The sequence below is a fragment of the Bombus affinis genome, chromosome 18 (assembly GCF_024516045.1).
Source record: "Bombus affinis isolate iyBomAffi1 chromosome 18, iyBomAffi1.2, whole genome shotgun sequence".
In the NCBI taxonomy this organism is placed as follows: Eukaryota; Metazoa; Arthropoda; class Insecta; order Hymenoptera; family Apidae; genus Bombus; species Bombus affinis.
Window position 1 is genome coordinate 1284486 of NC_066361.1, and position 24291 is coordinate 1308776.

At 43.9% G+C, this 24291-nt stretch overlaps 1 protein-coding gene and 1 long non-coding RNA gene across 2 annotated transcripts in view; one reads left to right on the plus strand and one right to left on the minus strand.

Moving 5' to 3' along the window:
* Nucleotides 1-24291, plus strand: part of LOC126926697 (uncharacterized) — a 154975-nt gene that overhangs the window by 119124 nt on the left and 11560 nt on the right. The window lies entirely within an intron of this gene.
* LOC126926632 (uncharacterized) overlaps nt 7295-24291 on the minus strand; it is a 59022-nt gene continuing 42025 nt past the window's right edge. Inside the window, exon 4 of the mRNA XM_050743050.1 lies at nt 7295-9452. Coding sequence (XP_050599007.1) covers nt 7810-8706 — 897 coding nt within the window. The 5' untranslated portion in view covers nt 8707-9452 and the 3' untranslated portion in view covers nt 7295-7809. The remainder of the gene's footprint in view (nt 9453-24291) is intronic.

Genomic DNA, 24291 nt, shown 5'->3' on the forward strand with positions numbered 1-24291 from the left:
TCTATAGCAGAGATGGCTTCTATCCTCGGTGGACGTACAAGTCGCCCGTACGTGCCCCAACTCCAGGCACTTGAAACATTGCAAGGGCCTCTTCGGTATAGCAGAGACCCTCGCGATGGACCACCCCAAGACCACCTTGCCCGCCTGGGCTAGCTTGCGGGCACCGGCCGCCGGGCACTTGATCCATGCCGATCCGAGTCCTCCCCTGGAGACGCCGATCTCACCAATCTGGACATCCTCGCTGCCGCATCCCGCGGCCAAGGCCAGTGCTTGACGCAGCTCCTCCTTGTCCATCGAGATGTCCACGTTGGTGATTCTCAACTCCGCCTTAATCATGGGGGTTCCGACCTTTCCCTTGGTTGGGTCCAGAACACCCTCCAGGCGCGTCTCCAAGATCGACGCCTTTTCCCTGTCCTTGTCCCCCGGGACTCTAATGACGATGGCGCCCGTCACCGCCTTCTTCATGGTGACGGCTTGCACGCCTATCTCACCGAGGGGGATGGCTCTCCTGGCCGTCGTAACGACGTCGGCGTACGACATGTTGGCTCCCTCGTTAAGCGTCAGAGTTACCGCGGATGTACGCGGTGCGCGAGGGAGCGTGACTGTCGGCGACGTCTTTCCTTTCCTCTTCGGCGTTTTAACGGAGCCACCGCTGCGCGATTTCGGCGCGCCTTCCATCTTATCCGCCCGCAGTTTTTGGACTGCCACAGTCGGGTCTTCTCATCTCTTCTCGTGGCGTCCATCTTCCTTTCGGCGGTGTTCGTCTCTTTCCGCCCCTTCTTACTTTTTCTCCCTGCCACCACGCCCCACCCGCCGTCCTTCTGAGTCCTCGGGGGCGGCGGGACGAGTAGCAGAGTGTTCCGCGTTCCGTCGGGTTTCGGGAGTGCTTTGTTGCTGTTGCCGTTGTTGTTGCAACAGACTCCCGAATTGTCTCTCCATCATCTTCATTATGGAGGGACCCAACTCTTCCAGCTTTCTCTCGAGGACGTCGGATCTGTTTCGAGTTCTAGGCAACCTTTCCCTCCGGCCACCGTCAGCAGGTGGCCTCCTTTCCTCGTTATAATTCCTCTCTCTCTCTCAACCATCTTCTTTCCTTCCTACTCATCTGGACGATCCATTCGTTTCCAGAGTCGCCGGTTTCTCTATCCTTACGGTCATCTTCGCCCCTTTTCCACTCCTTACAAACCCCCGCGTACGAGGTATCCCCTTCCTTCGCCCTCATCATTCTCTCAACCTTCCTATCCTCGAGAGACGACACGGTTTTTCTGTTATTATTCTGTTCGACGGGCACCTTCAGTCCATTTTCCTTCCGCAAACCTCGACCAGTGGAGGGGAAGTTGCGTGGAAATATTAACTTTTACGGGCCTTCCCACCTGCCCCCTACCTTTAAGACCCTTCTTATATGATATTGATATCAGCTTCTTTTAAACACTGTGCGATTTACCTTTATCCGAAACGGTCAATTCTCTGATTTTTGGGTCCTTCCTGGAAATTATAACAAGTCTATTCGCAGTAACTACCATCTCCTTATAAGCCTCAATCATAAGGTCTCTCATCTCTTCCTGTTCGTTGGGTCTGACTAACACACAGTCTTCACTGTTCTGCTTCGCTTTTGTTATGCTCCTTTGCCTCTTCAGCGCCACTTTAATAAGTGGTTCCCTCGAACGCCTAGTTCTGCTTGCCATCGGAGTACTGTAGCAGCTATTCTCCGATACAGAAGCCTCACCTTCGGATACGCTGACCACCTCTTCGACGGTTTCACTAGCCAATTTCACGGCTGAACTCGACCAGGTTACAAGAGAGTATCCCTCTACTCTGCTAGTTCCTTTCAAAGCCGGAGCCAAATATTCCCCCTTGACGGTAATGACAGGGACTATTTTCTGCGGTATCTCGCCGCCAATTACTTTTAGGTTGCCAGATTCCTTTTTCTCCACCACCTCTCCAATATCGTTAGTAAATTCTAGAAGTTTCGCATTCTTCTTCGGAGGAGAAGAGGCATCCGACGAATCTTTTTCATTTATTCTCCTGCACCTTTCATTGTCTCCTTCAACTTCGAACTCGCTGTCCTTGTAGCTCTAGTCCTCGGTCGCATTTTCCGAACGAGAAGGGGCCCCGGGACCCACCCTCCTCTCGACGTTTGCCCAATCACTGGATGGCTGTCGAGTCGAGCCTGCAGGACTACTCGGAACACCGACGGAGCTTGAGGGCTCTGAAACCCCATGCGCCGTAATTATTTCGTCTGCTATAAACTTCTCCATATTTGTTTAAATGAAGAGCATATTTTAGAGGTATTGCCAGATTCGTCGTACTAATATGCCACGTCCTTCCGAAAAAATACTAATCGTAATCCATAAGCAAAGCCAATCGACACAACAAGAGCCATCAACCCATGTATAATAACAACCCTCACATACCCCATAAATCATCAATTACTTTATAAGCAAACCGAAACTTTTGTAACTGTGTTTGCAGGAGGAGCGTGGATACATAAAAGTCTCTAAGTTCGCATTTGCATGTCCTTCAGTCGCATATACTTCCCTTAGAACTAAGTAATTTCTCAAATTTTCGTTTAATTTTAATTTAATTTCAATTTTACTTTTAGGTTTGGCTCGTCAGACACATTCACAAATCCGTTACATTTAACAAATATAAATATTAAACCTAAAATTAGGAGCTTGCTTCTACCCGACTACACCATGGTCAGCAGCCAAGCTGTCCGTAAGGTGGCGACGTTTGGCCAGGAAGACGCGAAATATAGTACCATGCACGTCACTCGAGACCATAGGGTGCGCAATTGATTCCATGTCTCGCATGATAGATCTAACATCGTACGCAACATGGAGTCGACTGTCAGTCATAGTACGCACCGTTATTATCTTCGCAACTCGAATGTGATAAAGTACCAAAATCGCAAGATGGTCGAGCAAGATGTGCAAGTGTAAACCATGTCACGCTCGCGAGTATCATTCATTGTTCTAACATCATGCGTGTTTTATCCAGAAAAACGTGCAGTGATATAATATGTACCTTAGCCTGCAACGTAATTCTAACATCCCTTTACAAATGATATCGATATTTACGATATTTATTTTGTATATTAATATTGTATTATTTGTTATAGGGCCAGACCACCGACCTCGGCCAGGACTATTATGATTCGCCTTCATCATGGCCATAACGAGCATGATATTAACTACGTTAAAAAACTAAAATTAATAATTTGACTTTAACTACCGCCACTATAATACGACTGGCCTGTATACATAATAAATAATTTATAATAAACAACTTGTTTATAAATACACCTTTTCATATTTATCCACACTATCCTTTGTCTAACGACCTATACCCACCTAGGCCTACACATCATCGTTATTCCTTTATATTTTTCACAAATATTTATAGCGCAATATTTCCAAATCCTATTATGTTTAGTTCTGAAATTTTATAATGGAACTTTTGGGCAGCCAGCTATATCAGGTCAACTGTCTCAGAGTTCAAAGTAATTTCCCGTGCTTCCAGGTTTTTTCCTGCAACGCGACTTGGCAAGTAGGTAGCTGTCACTGTACGACACTATATAAAATAAATTATAACCGCGAGAAAATTTCGGAAATCTCCAAAAAACGTCTCCAAAGTATCAGCTCAACAGCGAACTTACTTAGAGCAGACTCTGTTTATGTCAACAAACAAGTGGTCCGTAATGTTGCGACCTCTTCTCGAGGTTGCGAATGGACCTCGAGCACCGCACCTGGAGACATACCGACTTAGTGAATTTCTCCCAATCCGACTTATCCCACGCTAATAATCCTTATAATTGGAAAAGACTCACTCTCCTAATCTTAGATTAAAAGGCGTTAGGCAAAGCTGAAGAGAATAAGTACTCTTAACACTGCAGCTTATCATATGATTTACGCTACACCGTAGTACGCGCCCAGCTCCGTAGGTGTCACTCGGTGCTCGAATACCTAACTGTCGTGACCTTAGGATTTAGAAGACCTCGGCAAAGTGGATTTCACGTTGGAAAAAGACACGTTAAAAACTTACATGTCCCTGGCAGCTCGATTAAGGAGTTTGATACAGGGTGAGCGTCCATCAACCCCGTCGACACCCAATGGCAGAGATTTACCTTCACCGAAAATTCAATTTTCAACGATAGACAACAACCACTACCTCACAAACATACAAAAATTCCACTATCTGCGAGCCGCCCTAACAGGAGAAGCAGTGGCCTGCGTGAATTCAATAAGCTTCAACAATAAAAATTACCTTGAAGTTATGGCCCTCTTTAAGAAGAGGTTCGAGTGTCCACGACGCATCATGCCATGCCACGATCTTGCAATCATCAATTATCCGAAATTAACTAAATATTCTCCAACGGCTTTGAGGGACTTAACGAACACGGAATCACAAAATCTTGGCGCATTAAACAGTCTAGGAGAACTAACCAATGCAAACTCCCTCATTCTCGACCTCATTAGTTCAAAATTAACTTCAAACATCAGATAGGAATAGAATAGTAAGGACGTCCCCCAGTATACTCAGTTGCCGGACTACCGCGAGAACTTATCACTTACGTCCATATCGCCCTCTGAGGTCTGGTCGACAAGACGATCACAGGAACAGCCCAAGCGGGTCCGGCAATACGTGCCATGGGGACTGCCTTTACCGCATCCCAGACTCCGTCAACATGTCACATCTGCCGAGGACCACACACCACCTGGACATGTGTCACCTTCAAGGCTAAATCACTTCGCGGGCGTCTTGAGAATGTCAAGAGGGCATCTTTATGCATCAATTGCCTCAGGAAAGGACACACAGCGCGAGACAGTCGCGCCGGATCATGTTGCACGTCCGGGGGGAGGGGCTATTCACGATAGCGGATATCTCCAATGCGTTTGACACGGTATCCCATTTGGCGATAAAATCTTGCCTAGCGAGGAAAGGTGTTCCGACTCCTATTATAGGCACAATCGAGGAAATGTACAAAGGTTGCGAAAGGTATTCCTAAGCGCTTTGTGCGTCTGCGCTCTAAGTTCCGCGATCTTCGGGTTCCACCAGTAATTCGCGTACTTTCCGCTCGCCGCACAGCCTGCCTTCCTTAGCATCGCTTCGCACGTACCTTCGATGCACTTTTGCAAGGACTCGGCCCCGTCCGCTCCGATAGCCGCGTTGAGGTCTTCCTTCTTCAGTGTGTCGTCGAATCTGCTCAGGAACTCCTCCGGCGCCATGTCCTTGGTCACGTACCTGTAGAATTTCGATGCGGTTCGTGTCTTCCTCGCCTTAAACGCGTGTAGCACGTACAGATGGTCCGAGGCCGAGTATTTGTCCAAGACCGCGCTTCCGGCGTGAATCTCGCTGAGCTTGTTCGATACACTTATTATGTCGGGGAAGCTCGTCTTCCCGTTCATGAAGAAGGTGTACTTTTCCTTTAGTCTGAATGGAAACACCCGGTGGCCGCTTAATGCCTCCATTAAGACTCACCCTCTCTTGTCTGTTTGACCAAAATTTTTAACTATATATATATTGTTACGTTTGGCTATACTTTTATTCTCTATAGTCTGAGTTTTCTTAGAATTTAATGGCTTGACATTGAGTTCGATAAAGTTACTTTCTGATGGTTTTATAGAAGTTTTTGAGGGTGATACGCTCGCTATCTCTTTTCGTATTATATTTGAAACGTTCACAAAATTCGTGGAACCTTGCTTTTGTATTCTTGCCGAGTCAACCGTGATATTAGGCAGGGGATAAACGTCGCCTTTCGTTTCGTCGTTCAATTTCCTAGTTTCTGCCTCTTCTGAAAGTTCTTCGATATTAGTGTTGTTTATTTTGGCTGGGGATTCGGGATATTTCTCACTCATGATCTTGGTGATCATGATCTGTGGTGCCGTGCGTCCTCTTGCTACTTAAAGTAACATTGTCCTTTATCACAGCAACGGAACAGTGTTTGTATTGGAAGGTTGGTTGTTTCAAATAATCAGCATCCCTTCTTTGACTTGGATCTCTTTTGAGGTGTTTATCTGCGCATTTTTCTTTCCAGGTTATTGCTCTTGCTCTTTTCCTAATATCTTTCTCTATTCCCGGGTCGCTTAGACGATTCCGCGACGGCGATACAAATCTCCAATCCTGGTGGTGGTTTCTGATGTTGTTACTATCGTATAGGGGACGAGTGTTGTTTCCATTATAATTATTCGGAGGTGTCGGACGATTCTGCGTCGGCGGCACGAATCTTCGATCCTGGCGGTTATTTCCGTTGATATCGCGATTGTTGTTGTCGTTGTTAGGGCGAGAGGCGTTCCAGTTAAGACTGTTTGGGTTTCCTAGTCGTTGACATCGCGATCTGATATTTATTTGTTTCAGTTCTCGCGTAGCTCTCACGGCTTGGCAAAACGCGTCGTCTAGGGATTGATATCCGGCTAATTTTACCCGCATAAATACCTCGTTTGGGAGTCCTTTAACGAAGGCTTCTGTCGTGTCCCAATCTATAGTGTCTTGGACATCCGCGGACACGGTATCAAATCCGCATCTTTCCTCGTCCATTATTGCTAGCCTGAGATTTTTGACGCGATCTATGTAATCTAAGATCTCTTCCCCCGGTCGTTGAAACACCGTCGCTAGTTCACCTCTGTATTCGTTAATTGTTTTTCCCGGGGAGAACATATTTTTTAACCTATTTCCGAAATCGTTCAGGGTTAACACTACACCGTCCACTACGGCGAGAAACGCGTGTCTGCGTAGTTTGCTCACTAATAATTTAACTAAGTAAGGTTCTTGACTTCTTGGCACCATACTTCGAGCTCGTTCGCATGCCCTTAAAAATTGAAATACCGGTGGTCGATGGCCGCCGAACACTGGTACAGACTCGATTGCGTCTTTTAGTTTAATTGGTTGAAAGTTATCATTAATGGGTCTTATTACTCGCGGAATTAACGGCATCGATGTGGGAATTTCGGTATCTCTCGATTCCCTACTTGCACGCAGGTCTACTTCCACTCTGCTTAGACCTGCATTAATGTCGGTTAGTACGCGAAAATTCTCGTCCCACGCTTTCAATTTTTCCGACAACAACGTAATCGTGTCCTCGTTTAGTGAGTCTCGTGCGACCGCCATGTTTTTTTTCCTTTTTGTATATGTTTATATGTATGTTTCTGTTAATAAACTGAAAAACTTTAAACCTACGAGCATATATTATTGTTTATACCAACTGTAATCCTTCGTGGAGCATATCCCACCGCTGTGGTCGATCCTCCCCAACAGGTTGACTTTGCGTTGAAATCTCCCGCCACGACGACCTTGTCGTGTTTTCTAGCAACGTTCTTCGTCATAGATGACAGCGTTTCTATGTACTTGAAATAATCTTGTTTATTTATGTTGGGCGAACAGTATCCGCTGAAGCAGAAGACGTCGCCGACGCGGACGCCCACTATCCCGTCGCTCTTGGCCTCTGTTGTTTCATCAAGAAGTTCGCCATTGAGGAGGGTGTCCCATACCGAGGCGTCTCCTTTGGTGTCATTAAACCAGTGAGGTAGCTGCCTGTTCGACTCGGATATTATTATTATATCCGGCCTAAGTTCGGTCGCGCATTGGTGCATCAAGTCGTGAGCCAGCTTGCATCTGTTGAGGTTTATCTGCAGTATCTTCATTTTTTCGTTCTCAACCACCTTCTATATTCTGGGCAAGGCAGGGACCCGGTTAGGTGGTCAAATTTCACTCCTTTCTCCTTGCTGCCAATGGAGCAGCATGGTGCGTTGACGCATGCAGCTATCGTGTGGTCTTTGGCTCCACACTTCCTGCTAATCTCCTTTCCAGGGCTTATCGCCGTGCATTTGTTTGCGATATGCCCGAACCTGTGGCATCGAAGCACTTTACCACATGGGGTAGTGCCTTTATCGAGGCTATCGTCAAGCCGGTTCTGATCTTCCGGCTCGCCCCCTCTTTGGCCAGATAGGCCTTCGGCATCGTTACTATTGCCGATTGAGTACCCCACGGTGCCATTCTTAGGGTTTTCACTTCAACCTCTGTGATATCGTTTATGCTTAGTTGGTTTTCTAGCTCCCTGGCTAGTTCTTCCTTGCTTACGAGCGGGTCTATATCCCTGATCTTCACGGAGGTCTTGTCGCGCATTGGTAGCGCTCTCACCTTGCCTCCTAGGGCCGTGTTCATATCCGCCGCGGTCTTTTTGGCGTTGCTACCTGCTTTCGGCTCGATCAGAATGTCTCCTGTTCTAGTCCTTCTAATTCCGCTGCTCCCTTTTAGGGTCTCCCTTGCCCCCATCAACTCTTTGTAGACCTGGACCCACTCCTTGTCGTGTCCTACTTTGACAAGGATGGCTTCGGACCTGTTACGTACCCTCTTCGGTCCCTCCGGCCTCTTTGGCTTGTCCACTGCCGTCCTTTCTGCGTTCGCCTTCCTGTCCATCGTCGGGATGTCCGTTCTTCTTTTTCTTCTTCCGCGGACAGAGATCCAGTCTTCCTTTCCATCGCTGTCCGTGCAACCCGAAGTCGCCTTTGCCGAGCTGTTGCCGGCACGGGCTTCGGCGTAGGAGGCCTCCACGATCATTGGTCTCTTTCTTTTGGTGTCTCCTTTCCCTTCGATGGGCGATATCTCCTCCCTTTTTCCTTCCTTCTCCTCGCTCCTCCCCGGAGGGAAGGTCAGCCCGGTGGCTCTGACCATCCTAGCATTCTTCTTGAGCCTTATCTGTTCCAGCATCGAGTGGAGCTTGTTCGCTTTGTTACTAATAGCGTCCTTTCTTTCTCTAATAGCGACTTTTCTTGATGTCGGTATCCTTTTTGCTCGTGAGGTATAATCTGTTATATATTCCTTGAATTTCGCGGAAGACTTCTCCGATGATTTCCGTCATCGCCTTCCATTCGCTCATTTTAATGACGATACTGTCTTCGTCGTTGCTTTTGTTCTCGGCCGTTGCTCTGTTCATCATGGCCTTACTCCTGAGACATTACCTTGTTACTGGCGCTTTGCTGCCGCTGTCCGACATTTCCGCCGGTGTGTCTAGCTCCGAAGTGCTGGCTGCCTCGCCCCTCGTTGCCTTCGACTGGCTCCTGGTCAGGCTTCTCGTTGGACTGCACGCGCTCTCCTCCTCTGGTGACTTTCTCATATATCTGATGATCACCTTTCAAGAATTCTTCCTTGACGATTCGGGTCGCCTTTTCGCTGAGTGGTGTTTTTTCTTTGCTTGCCTGCATCGGTATCTTGACTTCTTCGATAATCTCCGCGATATCTTCGTCAAATTCCAGGTATCTCCTTGTGATTTTCTTCCACCTATTCTCCTCCTTGACAACTGTGGATGTTTCTTGGTCCCCGGTCGTGTTTACGAAACGAGGGGTGGTCTTGGGATCGACCTTCCCCTCGCCGTTCGTCCAGTCGCTATGTGACCATCGGGTCGAGGCTGGGACGCTACTCGAATCACCGACGGGGCCTGGAGGCTCCAAAACCCCCTGAGCCGTAAATTTATTTACCTTATAAAACTTATCAGACCGAAAATACTTGCAGGATTAAAGGTTTTTGCAAACTAATAAGACTTGGTTTATTGAGGGTCTCTCTAATGGTGCTTGGGCCTTGACGGTTAGACAATGAAGGACCTCGCGCGGACCTTTTCACGCGACGTAACATATAGTGAAGAATGTAAACAATGAAAATTAATTATGGCGGAGGAATCAATGAAGGAAAGTTATTTTGCTAATTATTATACGAATGAATATTCAAAATGTCGCGCAACGACTACTAAACTATTTAATTAACACTAATCTTACCAAGCCTAGCCAAACGACTGGTTTAAAGATCTAATTTAAAATTTTATCGTTATTTCTTTTGTCGTCTAGCTTCATATGAATTCTTATATTCTCCGATTAATTGATTTCTCAACTTACAAACCAGTAATTTGACCGGGCCTGATGAGATTAGTGTCAAAATCCAGCCTAAAGTTTTCTTCAATTTCTGATCTTCGGCTGATTTCCAGTATTTTGCTTTAGACTTTTCACCAGCAATTAGATTTGAGAAACAAAATGCAATGTAAGACCTGACAAAGTTTAGACCATGTTGCTTCTAACTGCAACAGACTGCCGCAGCGTTAAATTCAACGATAAATTACGATCCAGATATAATTTTCATAAATGCAATGAGGAATTCTTTCGAGAGTTCATCTATCAAAACAAAAACTGTTTATACCGAATAGGCGAGATTTATCTCTCGATGATATGTGTATATCAGGAAATCTATCCTGGAATTGATAAAGTTACTTTCAAGATTTTCAATAATAGGAATCAAACAGATAGATAAATCGATTCCCATACATTGCATCCTAAAAGTTGAAAAGTAATTGCCTTATATTGTTATTAGGTCATCCTATAAGTTCGCGCCGACCTTTGTGTATACATTTCATATTTTAAAGAAAAACAAGAGAACTTTTATCGAGACGGAATAATGAAAAATGGGAAGAAGTTGTACAACGAGAGGGGATTACATTTTTTCATGAAACTGAGAGGTATGTAAACGATCTTAACATATATAACCGCTCGAAAAACAGCACGAACTTATGGGATGCCCTAATACATAGATTTCAACGTTTAAATACCATCCATGCTGATAATACTCATTCCGAAATTTAATTTTAAAGCGGTTGAATCGCTCTCCTGAACTTTTCTCACACATGACAAATAATTTTCAAGATATAAAATGAAATGTAGAATAAAGTAGTGTTTTATTTGTATAATTTATATTTCGCTTATAAAGCATCGGAGGAAAATTGTTTCCACGCCGGATATTTTGTTCCAAATATTATCCCGTATCGTATTATGCATGAACATTTCCACTGTCAATCTGTCTCTGAAAAAGTGTTAATTCAACTCTTTTAATAACACACATATTTATATAATTCTATAATACACTTGTATCTATGTTCAGTACTGACTGGTTGAAAAGCCAGAAGAAGTCAAGTAAAGAGTCATAAGAGAAATCAACTGAATTGGTTTCAGTAAGAAAGGCAAGCAGGAGCGAATATAAATAATCATGCATAATTAACGATAACATATGGCGATAAGTACAGTTGAGCCCCTCCCCCTTATCCGGAAACCTATTATCCGAATACACTAATATCTGAACGTTCTATTATCTGCAATGCTCTATTATCCGAACATATTTCCCAGTAACAATGCATTTTTTCCTTCGTTCGATTAAGTAACCAATATAGAGGATATTAGGTCCTGTTCAAATTACGTACTTCTATTTCGTGTGTCTCAGAACAACCATTTGAAGGTGGTTCAACTACATTTTCTTGAGTTATCAATACTTCCTTCTGGGACTCCGATGGAAGTGTATTTACATTTTGCTTTTCAGTTACATGTTGCTCAGACCAAGGAACTGTCAAATTCGCCAACGGCATTATATTCGACGTTGTGTCATTATCTGTGAAATTGTAGATGTTTTCGTAAAATATTCTTGCGTGCGCGGTCGTCATAAATTAACGTTTAGTTATGTTACAAGAGCGCGACGTAGATCACTCTCAAAATGTAGTACGTTACGGGTATTCGTAAAACGTAGTATTCGTAAAACGGGTATTCGATAAACGTATCTATGACATATACTCTGGTACTTATTGATCACAGATAACTCTGATATTGATTCGCACGACTAACTGATAACTGATTAATAACTCGTTGGTAACTGACAGACAGTCGGTAGATACTCGTAGATTAGGAAAATATTGTATTCTTAAAATTTCATTGAATATTATTGTCATTAATCGCTTTGGGGGGAATGTCTTTCAAGATTTTACCACGGATTAGGTCGATTCCTGGTGCTTTATTGTTTTTTTTTTTTCTCCATTATGATTCTAATTTCTCGAGCTGTTGTATTAGGTATGGTGTGGTGTTTGTCAGTTCAGTTACTAGTATTTTGCGCAACTTCGTTTCAATGACATTTGGTTTTACTGTTGTTAATATTATATGTGTTGTCTACTTTTCGGATTGCTGGGATTAGTTTCGTTGGCTCCTTTATTTTGTTCGAGGCTTTCCATAGAGAATAGTTGGGATTCTCGTTCGCAGAGAGTGCCTCTATGAATTTCGAGAATTCGTTATTATCATAATCTTCTACATTACTTTTTATTTCTTTTGCAAGTTTATTCACATGCTTTTTTTGTTGTTTTCACGTGTCCTATGTTTTTGCCATTTTGCTTTCTCTTTCCTGTTTTCTCTGATTTTGTCAAGGATGTCTGTTGGAATTATTTTTATTTGCCTGTTGTTTGGCTCATAAATAGTAGTTGTCCATGCTGCTTCTTGTATAATTTCTGTCAATGTTGTTGTTACGCCACGAGGCTTACCATAGGCCGTATTCCTAACCGCCGCTCGTGGCACTACAATATCGCAGACGCATTGTTTTATCTGATCGACGAAAAATGTACAATGTAGCCGCAAGCGCATAGTTCATCAAGTAGCGAGTCCTAGAAACGTCGATTCGTTTAACGTGACCGTTATTTTATCCACTCAAGGAATGTGGCATACGTGATCGTAGGCGCAAACGGTCGCGTGACCCGAGTGGTCGTCTCCGAGAGAAGACAAAGAAAGAGATCGAAGGGCAATCAGAATCATTTGGGGATTCAAACGTACTGCAACGAGAGGTTCACGTACTCTTGGTATTTGGTAAATGTCAAAGAAGCGCGTGTACATCTGCAACTTTGTACGCTACAAGATATCCGGAAACCGCCAGACGTGTTGTAAAGTGTTTCGTAACATTGAAACAGCTAAGATATGTTGTTTACACACAGTAAAAAAACATGGGTTTACATGCACCAGTTAACGGCAATAAGTATACTCATAGATTACTACACACATATGAACTCAACAAACGATGGGTCTGTGTGAGCATGGGCTGTATAGGCATTAAATAATTATGAATATGTCTCCAAATTCAGCATTTAAGGCACAAGACATCAACATCTTCCCACAAAATTCAACTTTTGACAAGCAAACCTAATATATTTAGTACAACCTACACTAATAATATCTATTCATCAGCCATAACTTTGTTTTGCGCGCGAGGAGGAAAAAATGCAATTACGCATACCCAGTGGCCCGCGTCATACCCACTAAAAACTCCTCCTCTTCCCTTTTTGCGATTAGGCCATAAGACAATCTTGACATTATTATGCAGCATTACTTCAGGATTATTCCTATTCAGTGCCAGTTTCAATCTTCTCCGCAGTCGTCGTCGTCATTTATTCCACACTAAGTTGCTCGCTATAAGAGTGATTATGAATTTCCAATATTTTCTTCCATTCTCATATTCATCCTATGTTACTCTTGTCCTCTTTTTCTCTGTCTTACCTGCTCATGATTATTGTTTACCAACTTTAATATCCTTTACTGTTTTTTGTTGGATGTTCTCCACCAACGGTTACTGAAGGGTGGAGTTGGGGAAAAACCCGCTTTTCCCGTATTTTATCGCGATGAGCAATAACCCTGTGGCGGCACACGAGCACGGAACTTTCCAACGGCTTCGCGACACAAAGCGCTATACCTTCAAAGCGTAAGGCCGACGTGCCTAATGTACCAATCGATATTCCTATGATTCTTCCGCCGAATGTTTGGAAGAATGCACGCGCGGCAACCACCGCGGTACATCTAATAAACGCGTGTGTAGTAGGGATATCGAAGGGCAACTAAGAAAAGAATCCGCTGGGTTTCGAACAAAGCGTCATTCTGCCTCAAGCCGCGAAGTGCGAAAGGTTCAGTATCATAGCGACGCAAACACAAGCCGAGACACGCGATTATAAACTCTCGACGGTTAATCATAAGTGTGAATCGTATGAATTGTTTACTCGTTGATTGTCATAAGTAATAAACTTTTTGTTGAACATCGGAGTATTCCTTCTGCACCAATCACGATATGCCACCTCAACCCCAAGAAACCTCTCGACTTTTAAAATGTTTGTAACAATGGACCCTAAAAAATGCTTGATGTTATGGCTGTTCCTTAGGATTATTATGGGCCTGAGTTGATATGTCTTAACAGCTGGTAACCATCTTGATCGAGGGATGGATTATGTTTCATAACAAGATTACGGGTGTAACAGCTGCTACCATTTGTTATTACTGGTTTTGTATGTCATCTGACCTTGAGATGGCCTTTTCTTTGCACTGATTGCATTTATTTTAAGAATAACTAAAATATTTTGTCGACCGATCAAATGGACCGCTCGCGATAGGCAAAGGAGAATACAAATTTTTCTTAGAAAGTAAAAGAGCAAACTAAAAGTACATACCGAAAAATATATTGTATGCATGTTTTAGGAAAAGTCAAAAGTTATGAAGCGATATGATAACGTTTAAATATGGTTAAATTTGTGTAAAAGTTCGAGAGCGGTCAATTTGACCGGCGCTGGTAGATTTGGTTCTAGGGGTATTCTAGGGTTTCCTGCTGAACATGACACCTTCTGCACGTCACATCCACCTCCTTGTCAACCCTTGCTAAAGTTGTTCTCGTGCCAAATGTGTTAGTCCAAATTCGGACCACATCGATAGGTGATGTTCCTTTAGTCATACGTTGCCAAATTTTTCTTTGGCGAAGTCAGGCACTCCATGGCCCTGACTTCTCAATTCTGCCCACTGTTTTATGCGCTCCCTTCTCAATCTCTTCCTGGCCTTTTCTATGTCCTCGGAAGTAGTCGGCCAGTTTATCCTCAGATAATCCGTAATTCTCTTCACCTTTATTTCAGCCTTGTCATCAGTTAAGCTGAACGCTGCAGGGTTCAGCGAATTGTTAATTTTAATTGCGTTCTTTAGGGTGCCAAGCTTCATTATGTGCTCAAATTTCGACAACCCTAATCCTCCGTTGGTTTTAGATGTGTAAAAGAACCCGATCGCAGTTGATGGCATTAAGTGAAGGATCACATGATATCCTGCCTGATTTCGCTATTCAATAATTTTAATACTCCCTCGCTAGGCGGATTTATTAGCAAGATGTGTATATAGCAAGGGAACATATAATTCGTAAGAAGCTCCATCTCTTGTCCCGGTTTGTGCGACAACTTTCTAATACTCTTGATCGTGCTCAGAATTTCTGGCACGATAGTCCTACAACGTACTCCTTTGCATGACTCTATCTTAGCTCCCAGGTACCTGAAGGCTTCCTTCACTTCGACAGTTAGTATACGACTGCTTTCTACTTCTATCTCTGGGTTCTTGACGTACAAGGTGTCCTTCTTCGAGACTACCTGAAACATTAAGCACCTCTTCCCAGAGATACTCATTCCCAGATTCTTCAGGTAATCCTGAACAATGTTTAATTCCTCCTGGGCATCTTGTTTATCCTTCCCGAGTAGAATTATATCATCAGCGAAGACTAATATATGGATCTTATTGCTATCGTCGACCCCAATGCCATCTGTGTTGCCTCCAGCAGCAGTTTCAGACATAAGTTGAACAGTAGTGGAGATAGAGGATCACCCTGTTTAATTTCCCTGAGGATTTCAATCTCGACTACTGCTTCATTCTTCGCTCGTATTCTTGTTTTGTATTTTTTGTATATATTTTGTATTAATTCTATCAGAGGGGTCGAGATACCTTTCCTTGCCCGACAGAGTTTAATCGCCGAGTGGGGTACCGAGTTAAATGCTCTTGAGATGTCTACTATTTTATAGACACCTCCTTTGACCTTCTTACTGTGATCTAAAGCAGAGTTTAAAAATTATACATTAACTTTACATCCGTTCTCGGATGTTAATCTCTTATACTTCAGAATTTGTACGGTACCCCTTCTTATTCTGCCGCCGAAAATTGAAGAGAAGATTCTGCCGAGAATGGGGCCTCGTGTTATAGGCCGCCAATTCTCGGCTTTGTTTACGTCTTGCTTCGCTTTGGGTATCAACATATTCCTCTTATCCTTCCGATTGGAAAATAGGAACTAAAATATAAGATGCTATATAATATAGCGGTTAGAGCGGGCAGACTAGGCATCAATAGGTGTTCCTTTTGCAATGCGTCTGGCCGTCCCGCTGTTGTCTTTGTCATCTTTTTCAGCATTTCGCTTACATACTCGGCGGTTATCGGCGGAAAGAATTCGTGTGATAAGATTTCAGAGGATCTATTTTCTGAGATTATGGGATTGGGTGGTCCTACTCGACCCCACAAATCTTCGTAGAACTACTTCATCTCTCCTGTCTCTGGTTGCTTGGTCGGCTGCAGGGATGCCAGGTCGCTGTTCATGACAACGTCGGCCAACTTCATCGGAAATTCTTTAAAGATCTCTTGACAACGTGCATAAGAGTATGTTTCTTTCTGGTTTCTATTATTCTTTCCTTTCTTGCCATCTTTTTTACTTTTACTCCGAGGTTTCGCTCACCTTATATTCTCTCTTTCATTCTTAATTAGTGCTCCATATAGAGATGAGCATATAAATTACTCCATCTTTGTAATAAGAGCTTCCCTGTCGTTTCTCTCTTCGGCCCAGATTTGTTCTAACCGATTATGGACAGCCCTTAACGGTGGGGAAGGGGGCACCTTGGTTGAACTTTCTATTTCTTTTATCACATTCTGCAGCCGCTCACGGTTTGGTTCTTCGTTTGTTACATTGTCTTCAACCCTAGCTGGCACGCAGCTTGGGTCAACGAGATCGCACCCGCCCTCTGTCTCCTGGGCATTCTCCTGAGGAACCACGTGTTCGTTCCCTAGACCTTTTCACTTATTTTTAATTTGCTCGGCCATCTTGCTGGTTAAGTACTTCTTTCAACATTAGAGTATTTAATATTCTTAAATTTTTGATCGAGCTCCCTCAGGAAAGTAATGTCTTCTACTGACCATATTCTACTATTACTTTCTTGATTAGGGGCGTCCGTCGTTCCCCTTCTCTTAACATTTCTGACAGCAGGGTACGCATGCTGTACAAGCGTCGATTACCCTCTCTGGGTTCCAAAACTCAGGATTCAACCCAGGGGTCGCTACTCCCTCTGGGCTTTTACTCGACCCCCGTAGTACCATCCTTAGTCATTGGTGGGACTATCGTGTGAATGAACGGCCACGTTACTACCGACCGGCGACCTGCTAATCGAGCTCAGCAGTTCCAGATAGGACTTACGTAAGCGGGGGCCTCAAGGTACAATGTACCCGGGAACTTATACCGACGGACCGATCCCTGGCTTCGGGAACGTGGGTTTCCCAGTCCCCATATACTCACATAAGCAAGTTCTGCCTGCGGGGAGTAGATAGTGACAGAGGGAATCTCGTTAATCCATTCATGCGCCTCACTAATCACATGACGAGGCATTTGGCTATATCCTGTGAGACTTCCAGAACTAAGCCTCATACTTCCGAGGTACCCCCTCGTTAGAATATAAAACATTAGTTTGCATTAAAATTGACATAGTCAATAGTAAAGCAAACGTATAATAAATAGCTAAAATCTAACGACAGTAATTAGTCACAGTTAATAATAAATAAATAGATAATTAGTTCAAGTTTAAATTGACTAGTTAATTTTTAAATTTACAATTCCTATGAACAATTCATATATACAAATTAAAGTAATAAATAAATAAATAATAATAACTATTTTCTAATCGTCTAAAAAGAGATTGCACATCTCTATAGAGCTTCGTAATACATTCAGCACTACTGTTTTCACATCATTCTTTCATATTCCCATCATTTTTAAGTTGCTGAATGTTTCCGGCGTTATTGCTCCTCTACTACCAAGCACCACCGGCAGAACGGCTGTCTCACTCACGCCATATCTTTCCATTAATTACTTAAGACAAGAAGAGTACTAATCGACCTTTTCTTTGGCTACCTTTTAGAGATAATCTCTATTCTCCTAGCGGACAGTTACGTCGACTACGAGAAGCCGTTCCTCGTTTTTCATTACCAGGTCCGGTTTAAACAGATTCCCCTCAATCTTAATAGTAGGCTCGACAAATACTTCATTCTTGTCTTATAACTTTTTTGACGAGGAGTACTTTTACCTCGTCATGCGTTTTAATCCTTGAACCTTTCGTGTATTGACACAGCCCCAAAATGTGCCCTAGGGTCTCAGGCTGAGCATGACATTTTCTACATATCGTGTTAATCTTTTTGTCTGCTCTCGCAAAAGCTACCCTTGTACCAAAGGTATTTGTTCGCAATCTTATGGTATCAATGAAGCGAGACGACTTCAGCAGGTGGTAATCTTTGAGCCACACGTTGCCAAGTTTCTCTCTTGCGAAGTCGGCCACCCAGAGGCCTTGACTCCGCAAGTCGGCACACTGTTTGATGTGTTCGTTTTTAAGCCTTCTTTTTGGCAATTTCAATGTCCATGGAAGTAGCCGGCCAACTAATCCCCAGAGAGTTAGCAATTTTCTTAAATTTCCCCTCCATCATTTCATTTATAAAGCTAGCCACTGCTGGATCTAAGAAGTTTATAATATTTATTACATTCGTAAGGGTACCGAGTTTCACAAGGTGTCCGAACCTCGGCAACCCTAATCCTCCGCTATTTTTGGTCGTGTAAATGAACCCAACTGAAGTTGATGGCATTAAGTGTAAAATTTCTTTGGTCTCCTGCCTGATTTCATTATCCAAAAATCTTAATACTCCCTCGATTGGTGGGTTGAACAAAAATTATAAATGTATCGAGGGAATATGTAATTTTTATGAAGCTCCATTTTCTCGTCTGGTTCTAAACACAATTTCCTTACTCTTTTAATCGTGCTCAAAATTTCTGGCACGATTATCCCACACTTAACCGCCGCAGTTATTTGTCAAATCTATCGTCTCCATACTTGTGCCAATAAACTCTGGATCGTACCATAACAATGGCTAATACTGGTGAAGATTCATTACCCGCCCACACCTCCAATCCTACCACAACCCGATATATATAACGCAGTCTTTGATCCCTCTCTATTTTCTTACTATTAGTTTTCTATTTAGCTACTATTAGTTACTTACTATTAGTTACTGTTAGTCCATTTCCTTACATCGATTCTTATATTTGTTTTGGTATTAGGGATCCTGTTTCCCTCATCTTTATTGCTTTATAATGCCCTATTTAGAGATGTGCCGACGAATTCGTTTATTTCCGCCGCTAAAATTGTACGATTACCCTTAAAATCATCCCACAACTTTTTGAATTCTTTGTAGACCTTTGTGTTGGAGGGAGGACTTCGGAAGCCTTCTCTATTTCTATTTTCAGACAACGTCGCCACTCGTTAATTGAGTGCCTATCTAGCTTCTCAATAATGCTCCATGCTGGCGCATTGCCTGAATCAACGGGATCGCACTCTCCCTTTGTCTCCTGAATAACCTCCTGAGAGCTCGATTCCTCACTACTCATTTTGTTCTTTTGCCTCTTTTTTCCTTATTTCCGACGTCTCAGTAGTGAGGATCTTACTGATTTCAACATTAGGAAATCTATGATCCTTATATAATTCATCGAGTTCCTTCAAGAGTTTAACTTCTTCTGCCGCCCAAATTCTTGTTCTAGGGAGCCCGCTCTCCATCTTTTTTCGTTTCTGACGGCAAGGTGCGCATGTCGTTCATGTGTGGATAACCCTATTTGGGTGCCGAAACTCATGGGGCACGCTTCACATTTATATGATCCTTCATTGCTTGAGCTAGTGCCTTTACGCTTTGGTAAATGACACCTTGCCCCATGAAGCTTCGTAAACATCTTTGACAGTTACCACATCCCCATTGTATTTGGGCATCCACATGATGAAGACTAAGGTGCCTGTCCAGGTCTGCTGGTATCATAAAGAACAGGTGAACTTCCCTCTTCTCGCAGACTGGACACGCAATTGTAACCCCAAACTCTTTTGCCCTGACGTCACCTTAGGCGACCACTTCTAAACATTCTCCAGACAGCCGATACTTGAACATTACACATGGCGACCTTGGCGACAATGTATATTTCCGGAGTACCTGAGGGTTCATCTATGTCCTAACGGTCCTTCCACCGAATGTTCTAGAAGCGTAGCAACAGTCACGTACGCCTACAGGGTAGTGGGGATGATGAAGGATGAAAAACAAAAGAAGAAACAGATGTCACCGAAAGTAAGAAGATATTGTAAGAGCCTCAGTCTCGAACGGCCACGGCTAGAGTTCAGAAGTGTATAAACGAGGAAAAAATAAAGTTTTCTTCTTTCCTTTAAATTTCTTTCTTATTTTACGTGACACAATCCTGTCCACCATCAGTGGCACCATAATTTACGAAGTCATGTCCGTGGATATAGCCGGGTCTTCTGCCATGGTCCCCTCCGAAGCGGATATATCCGCCTCAGCGCTTCCGGGACCGAGAAACGCTGCGTCCAAGGCTTTTACATTATTATTGTCGATTTTCCGCATAATTTTGCTATCTATTTTAAGTTTCCATCCGTATCCAAATCGTTAACCATAACAAGCCTGTCGTCAACATCCAACAAAGGAACGAGTTCTCTTTTTTTTGGTTAGCAGTTATGCCTAGTTCTTATATCTTCACGGTTTCAAATAACCGTAATCGGCAAGCCGATTCTAGATAGGGTTCTGTTTCGCTGCTTCGACGCCGCACTCCGTTTAGTCACGCACGCCGCACCCGGGCGATTACTCCCCACGCTGATGCGGCGGGCATGTTACCGGCGATACCACCGGGAGGTAGGAGTGCGACTTGAGCAGACAAGATCGAAGTCTCGCCTGCTCCTAAGTAACTATGACACTCATATTGCCCGCGGCACACCGTTTATTGGCGGCATGTCGCTTGTGGGCCTTAAGAGATCATAGCACGTAGCTAAGTACAGCGGCGTATTCCTTTTCAAGCACTCGCATAAGTTCAGCGTATTGCTTTCTCATTAACGCCATAGTTAGTTAAGAGAGTCACAGTTACCTCCGCCGTTTACCCGCGCTTTTTTAAACTTCTTGGCGTTAATATTAACGTAGACACATATTTATTTTAAAAACGATTTCTAGAATATTCGTCGATACACACTTGCACGCGCCTCAGCACTCTCTTCCATAACCGACCTTTTATCGATTGTTAACCGACTGAACTGTTTACATTCATCCGTTTTTCAGACGCTGCACACACACATATCTCCACGCACTGATATCCACATACAAATACCTCTACTACGCATTTAACCTAGTCCAGCACAAAAATTATAAATACCTCAATAGTTTTAATTAGATAGACGAATTCCCATAGTTCGTGCCAGTTCTGAGCTGAGCATTGAATGGCGGCCGAAGAGATCGACCGCGACGGTTTTCCCCACCAATGACTAAGAATGATACCACAAAAGTAGCGACCCCTCTGTTCGGCCAATTTAAGGGTTTGGACTCGTGGTGGTAGTGGTTGATGGCCAGGATGCTGGCAAGAAGGCCGGTTTAAGGTGTATTGGCTCCACCGAATGGCCTTTCGGCGGTTGAGTAGCGTCCCTCCTGCTCCGGAACCGTCCTGGAGAGACGGAAGAGTTTATAATGTGTTCTACCAGAGACGAGCGACAGCCGCTGCCAGGCTTAGCTAATCTAGGTGGCTAGGTACTGGGTGCCTTGTGTGATGGTTAGGCGTAATCCCAATCCCTATGTCCCTATGGGTGCTCGGGTACTGTATGGAATTATATCCGAGCAATGTACCCGTTACCAAAGAAAATACTACTTGTCCTTACCTTGCTTTAAAAAGTGAAGTGATAATTGCGGATAATAGCGGCCATCTTGTGCTGCCACGATGCCGTCGGACTCAGTCGCGTTCGCAAAGCAATACGCCGCTGAACTACATGTCTGCGTTCGTAAAGGAATACGTCGTCGATCTTAGTGTCTACGTTCATAACGCAATACGCCACCGGACTTAGCGTGAAAGCAGCCCTAGTGGACGTGTGTCGAGTTCGCCGTAGAGTGGGTTGTTAAAGAAATTATAGAGTAGCGCGGGCAAAAGCGGCCACCGTTACGTCAGTGCCGCCGTTACGCCCCCCGACTTAGTGCGTGTGTCATAAACAACACACCGCCGGACTTAGTGCGCCAGAGTAAACAAATACCAGTGAAAAACCTCAAACTCTGAATCTTTACAGCCATAAGCATCGGACCGATACAACTCAGAGCTATTAGCCGAGAGAATCTTTTGTCGGTCAATAAGGAAAAAGTACGGTTAACATAGATCGTCGCCGATAGTATTGCGGATGAAAACCGTTACTTCATCGAACGATAAGCTTGTGCACACGCCCAGAGCCCGAAAATGTCGTCACGAGGACAAAAACCACCCGCCACGAAGACAAGGGTGGTCCTGCAAACTCTGAAGACACAAAAGCCGGAGGGCTCAAAGCCGGAACAGCAGAGCCCAGAAATGATGAAACGGAAGAGTTCCGAAGATTAAGAGAAGGACACGAGGCAAGAATCCTGATCAGTACCCAGTAAAACCCGGCCAATACCCGACATAAGGGTACAAGCAGGGGACATAGAGAAGAAGGTCCTAGCATCTTGCCTCGATCCAAGTAAGAAGATCAACAAAGAGCAGACCGCAACAATCATGCGGCACTTTAAAGATATGCGAGGAATTGTGGAGGAACTCTTGCTCCACAATAGTTATTTGACCGGCAAACTAGAACAATGCACCGGTACAGTCAGAGAAACGGAAATATTGAGCGCTGTAAACAAGTCGCTGAAGTCAGCAAGTGACTGGAAACAGCAGTTAAGAAAACCGCGAGAGCCGAACCAAAGCAGCCCTCGTATGCAGAAAAAAGTACGGATGATAAGTACTAAGATCTGGGAGATAGCGATAAAACCACCGAGGAACGTGATAAGAAAAGGAGAGCGAAATCAGGACGAGCGAGGAAACGCGGGAAGCGGTATTATCTCTGGTAAATGCACGTAAAAAGGGAGTACACGTTACCGCAGTAAGGAAGATCGGCGGTAACGGCTTAGTCGTGGAAACGACGAAGCCAGAAAGTCTGAAAGCGTTTACCGAAAACGCGAAACTAAAGGAGGCTGGCCTAAAAACTAGCACACCATAGAGGAGGCTTCCTCGGATGATCGTATATGATGTTCCAAGGGAATTCCCAGAAAAGGAGATACTGGCCTGCATGAAGAAGCAGAATTCAGACAGGCTCAAAGAAGATGTTGCGGCCATCAAATTGTACTTCAGGACGGGCCGCGAGGACTCCGAGGAGACCAACTGGCTATGGAAGTACCCCCCCCCTCCAGGTAAGGGAAAAGATTTTAATAGGGAAGGTTTACATATCTTGGAATGCATGCAGAGTCCGAGATTGTATTCCTGTTAGCCGCTGCTACAAATGCCAAGGCTACAGGCACGTGGCAAAATACTGCCGCGTTAACTATCATGAACAATTTCCTCCATGAACAATGTGACCTATGAGTCACATTGGTAGGAGGCTTCCTCCTTCTATCTTCATTTATAAGTTATAACCAATTGGCATCGCTGATCGTTACCCCCACTTTTCCTAACGAAAGATGTGAACAACGAATCCACGTTGTTAGTTCAAAGGGCACACTCACACCGGGCTTTCCTCCGTAAAAATACGAGAACACCTCGGGACTGAAACTAGAACCTCTCATCAGTCAACATCTCACAGATCAGTCGCGTAAACTGTCCTTATAAAGTTGTGTTATTTAATAAAGGAGTAGTTGTGTTACGGCTCAAACTTCTTGTCTTTAAAACCGAAGCCTTAATTTATGTGACAAGAGCGTGCACAAGCAAAGAAAAGAATGCCAGCTGCGTATACTGCAAGATGGCAGGGAAGAAGGGCGATCACGCGGCTTCCAACGTAAACTGCCCTACGTACAAAAAGGCGTTAGAAGCAACTGTTGCCAGAACGCGATATGAATAGTAAGACCAACGAAAACGGTAAAGGACATGGGAGAAAAAGAGGAATAAGGATCCTGCAGCATAACATGCAGCGATCCAAAACCGTTCCCCATGAAATCAGGGCACGGATGCAAAATGCTCTTTCCTAAAAACTACAGTACTCTATTTGGGATATACGATTCACAACGGAGAGGTTCGCCCGAACCCGGGAAAGATAGAAGTCTTGAGTTCTTTACCCGCTCTGACGACAGTCACTCTGCTTAGGCAGTTTATTGAACTAACTTCTTACTTTCGAAAATTTGTTCCTAAATTTTCACAAATAATGAAACCTTTATATGCACTCACTTCCAGTAATAAAAACATAAATTGGACGGATAGGCATGAAAACATAAGACAAAAAGTAATTTCTATACTGACCGATGTGCCGGTGTTGATAATATTTGACCCAAAATATCCTATAAAGTTACATACTGATGCTAGTATGGATGGATATGGGGCTATTTTAATGCAGAAAGTAGAAGGTAA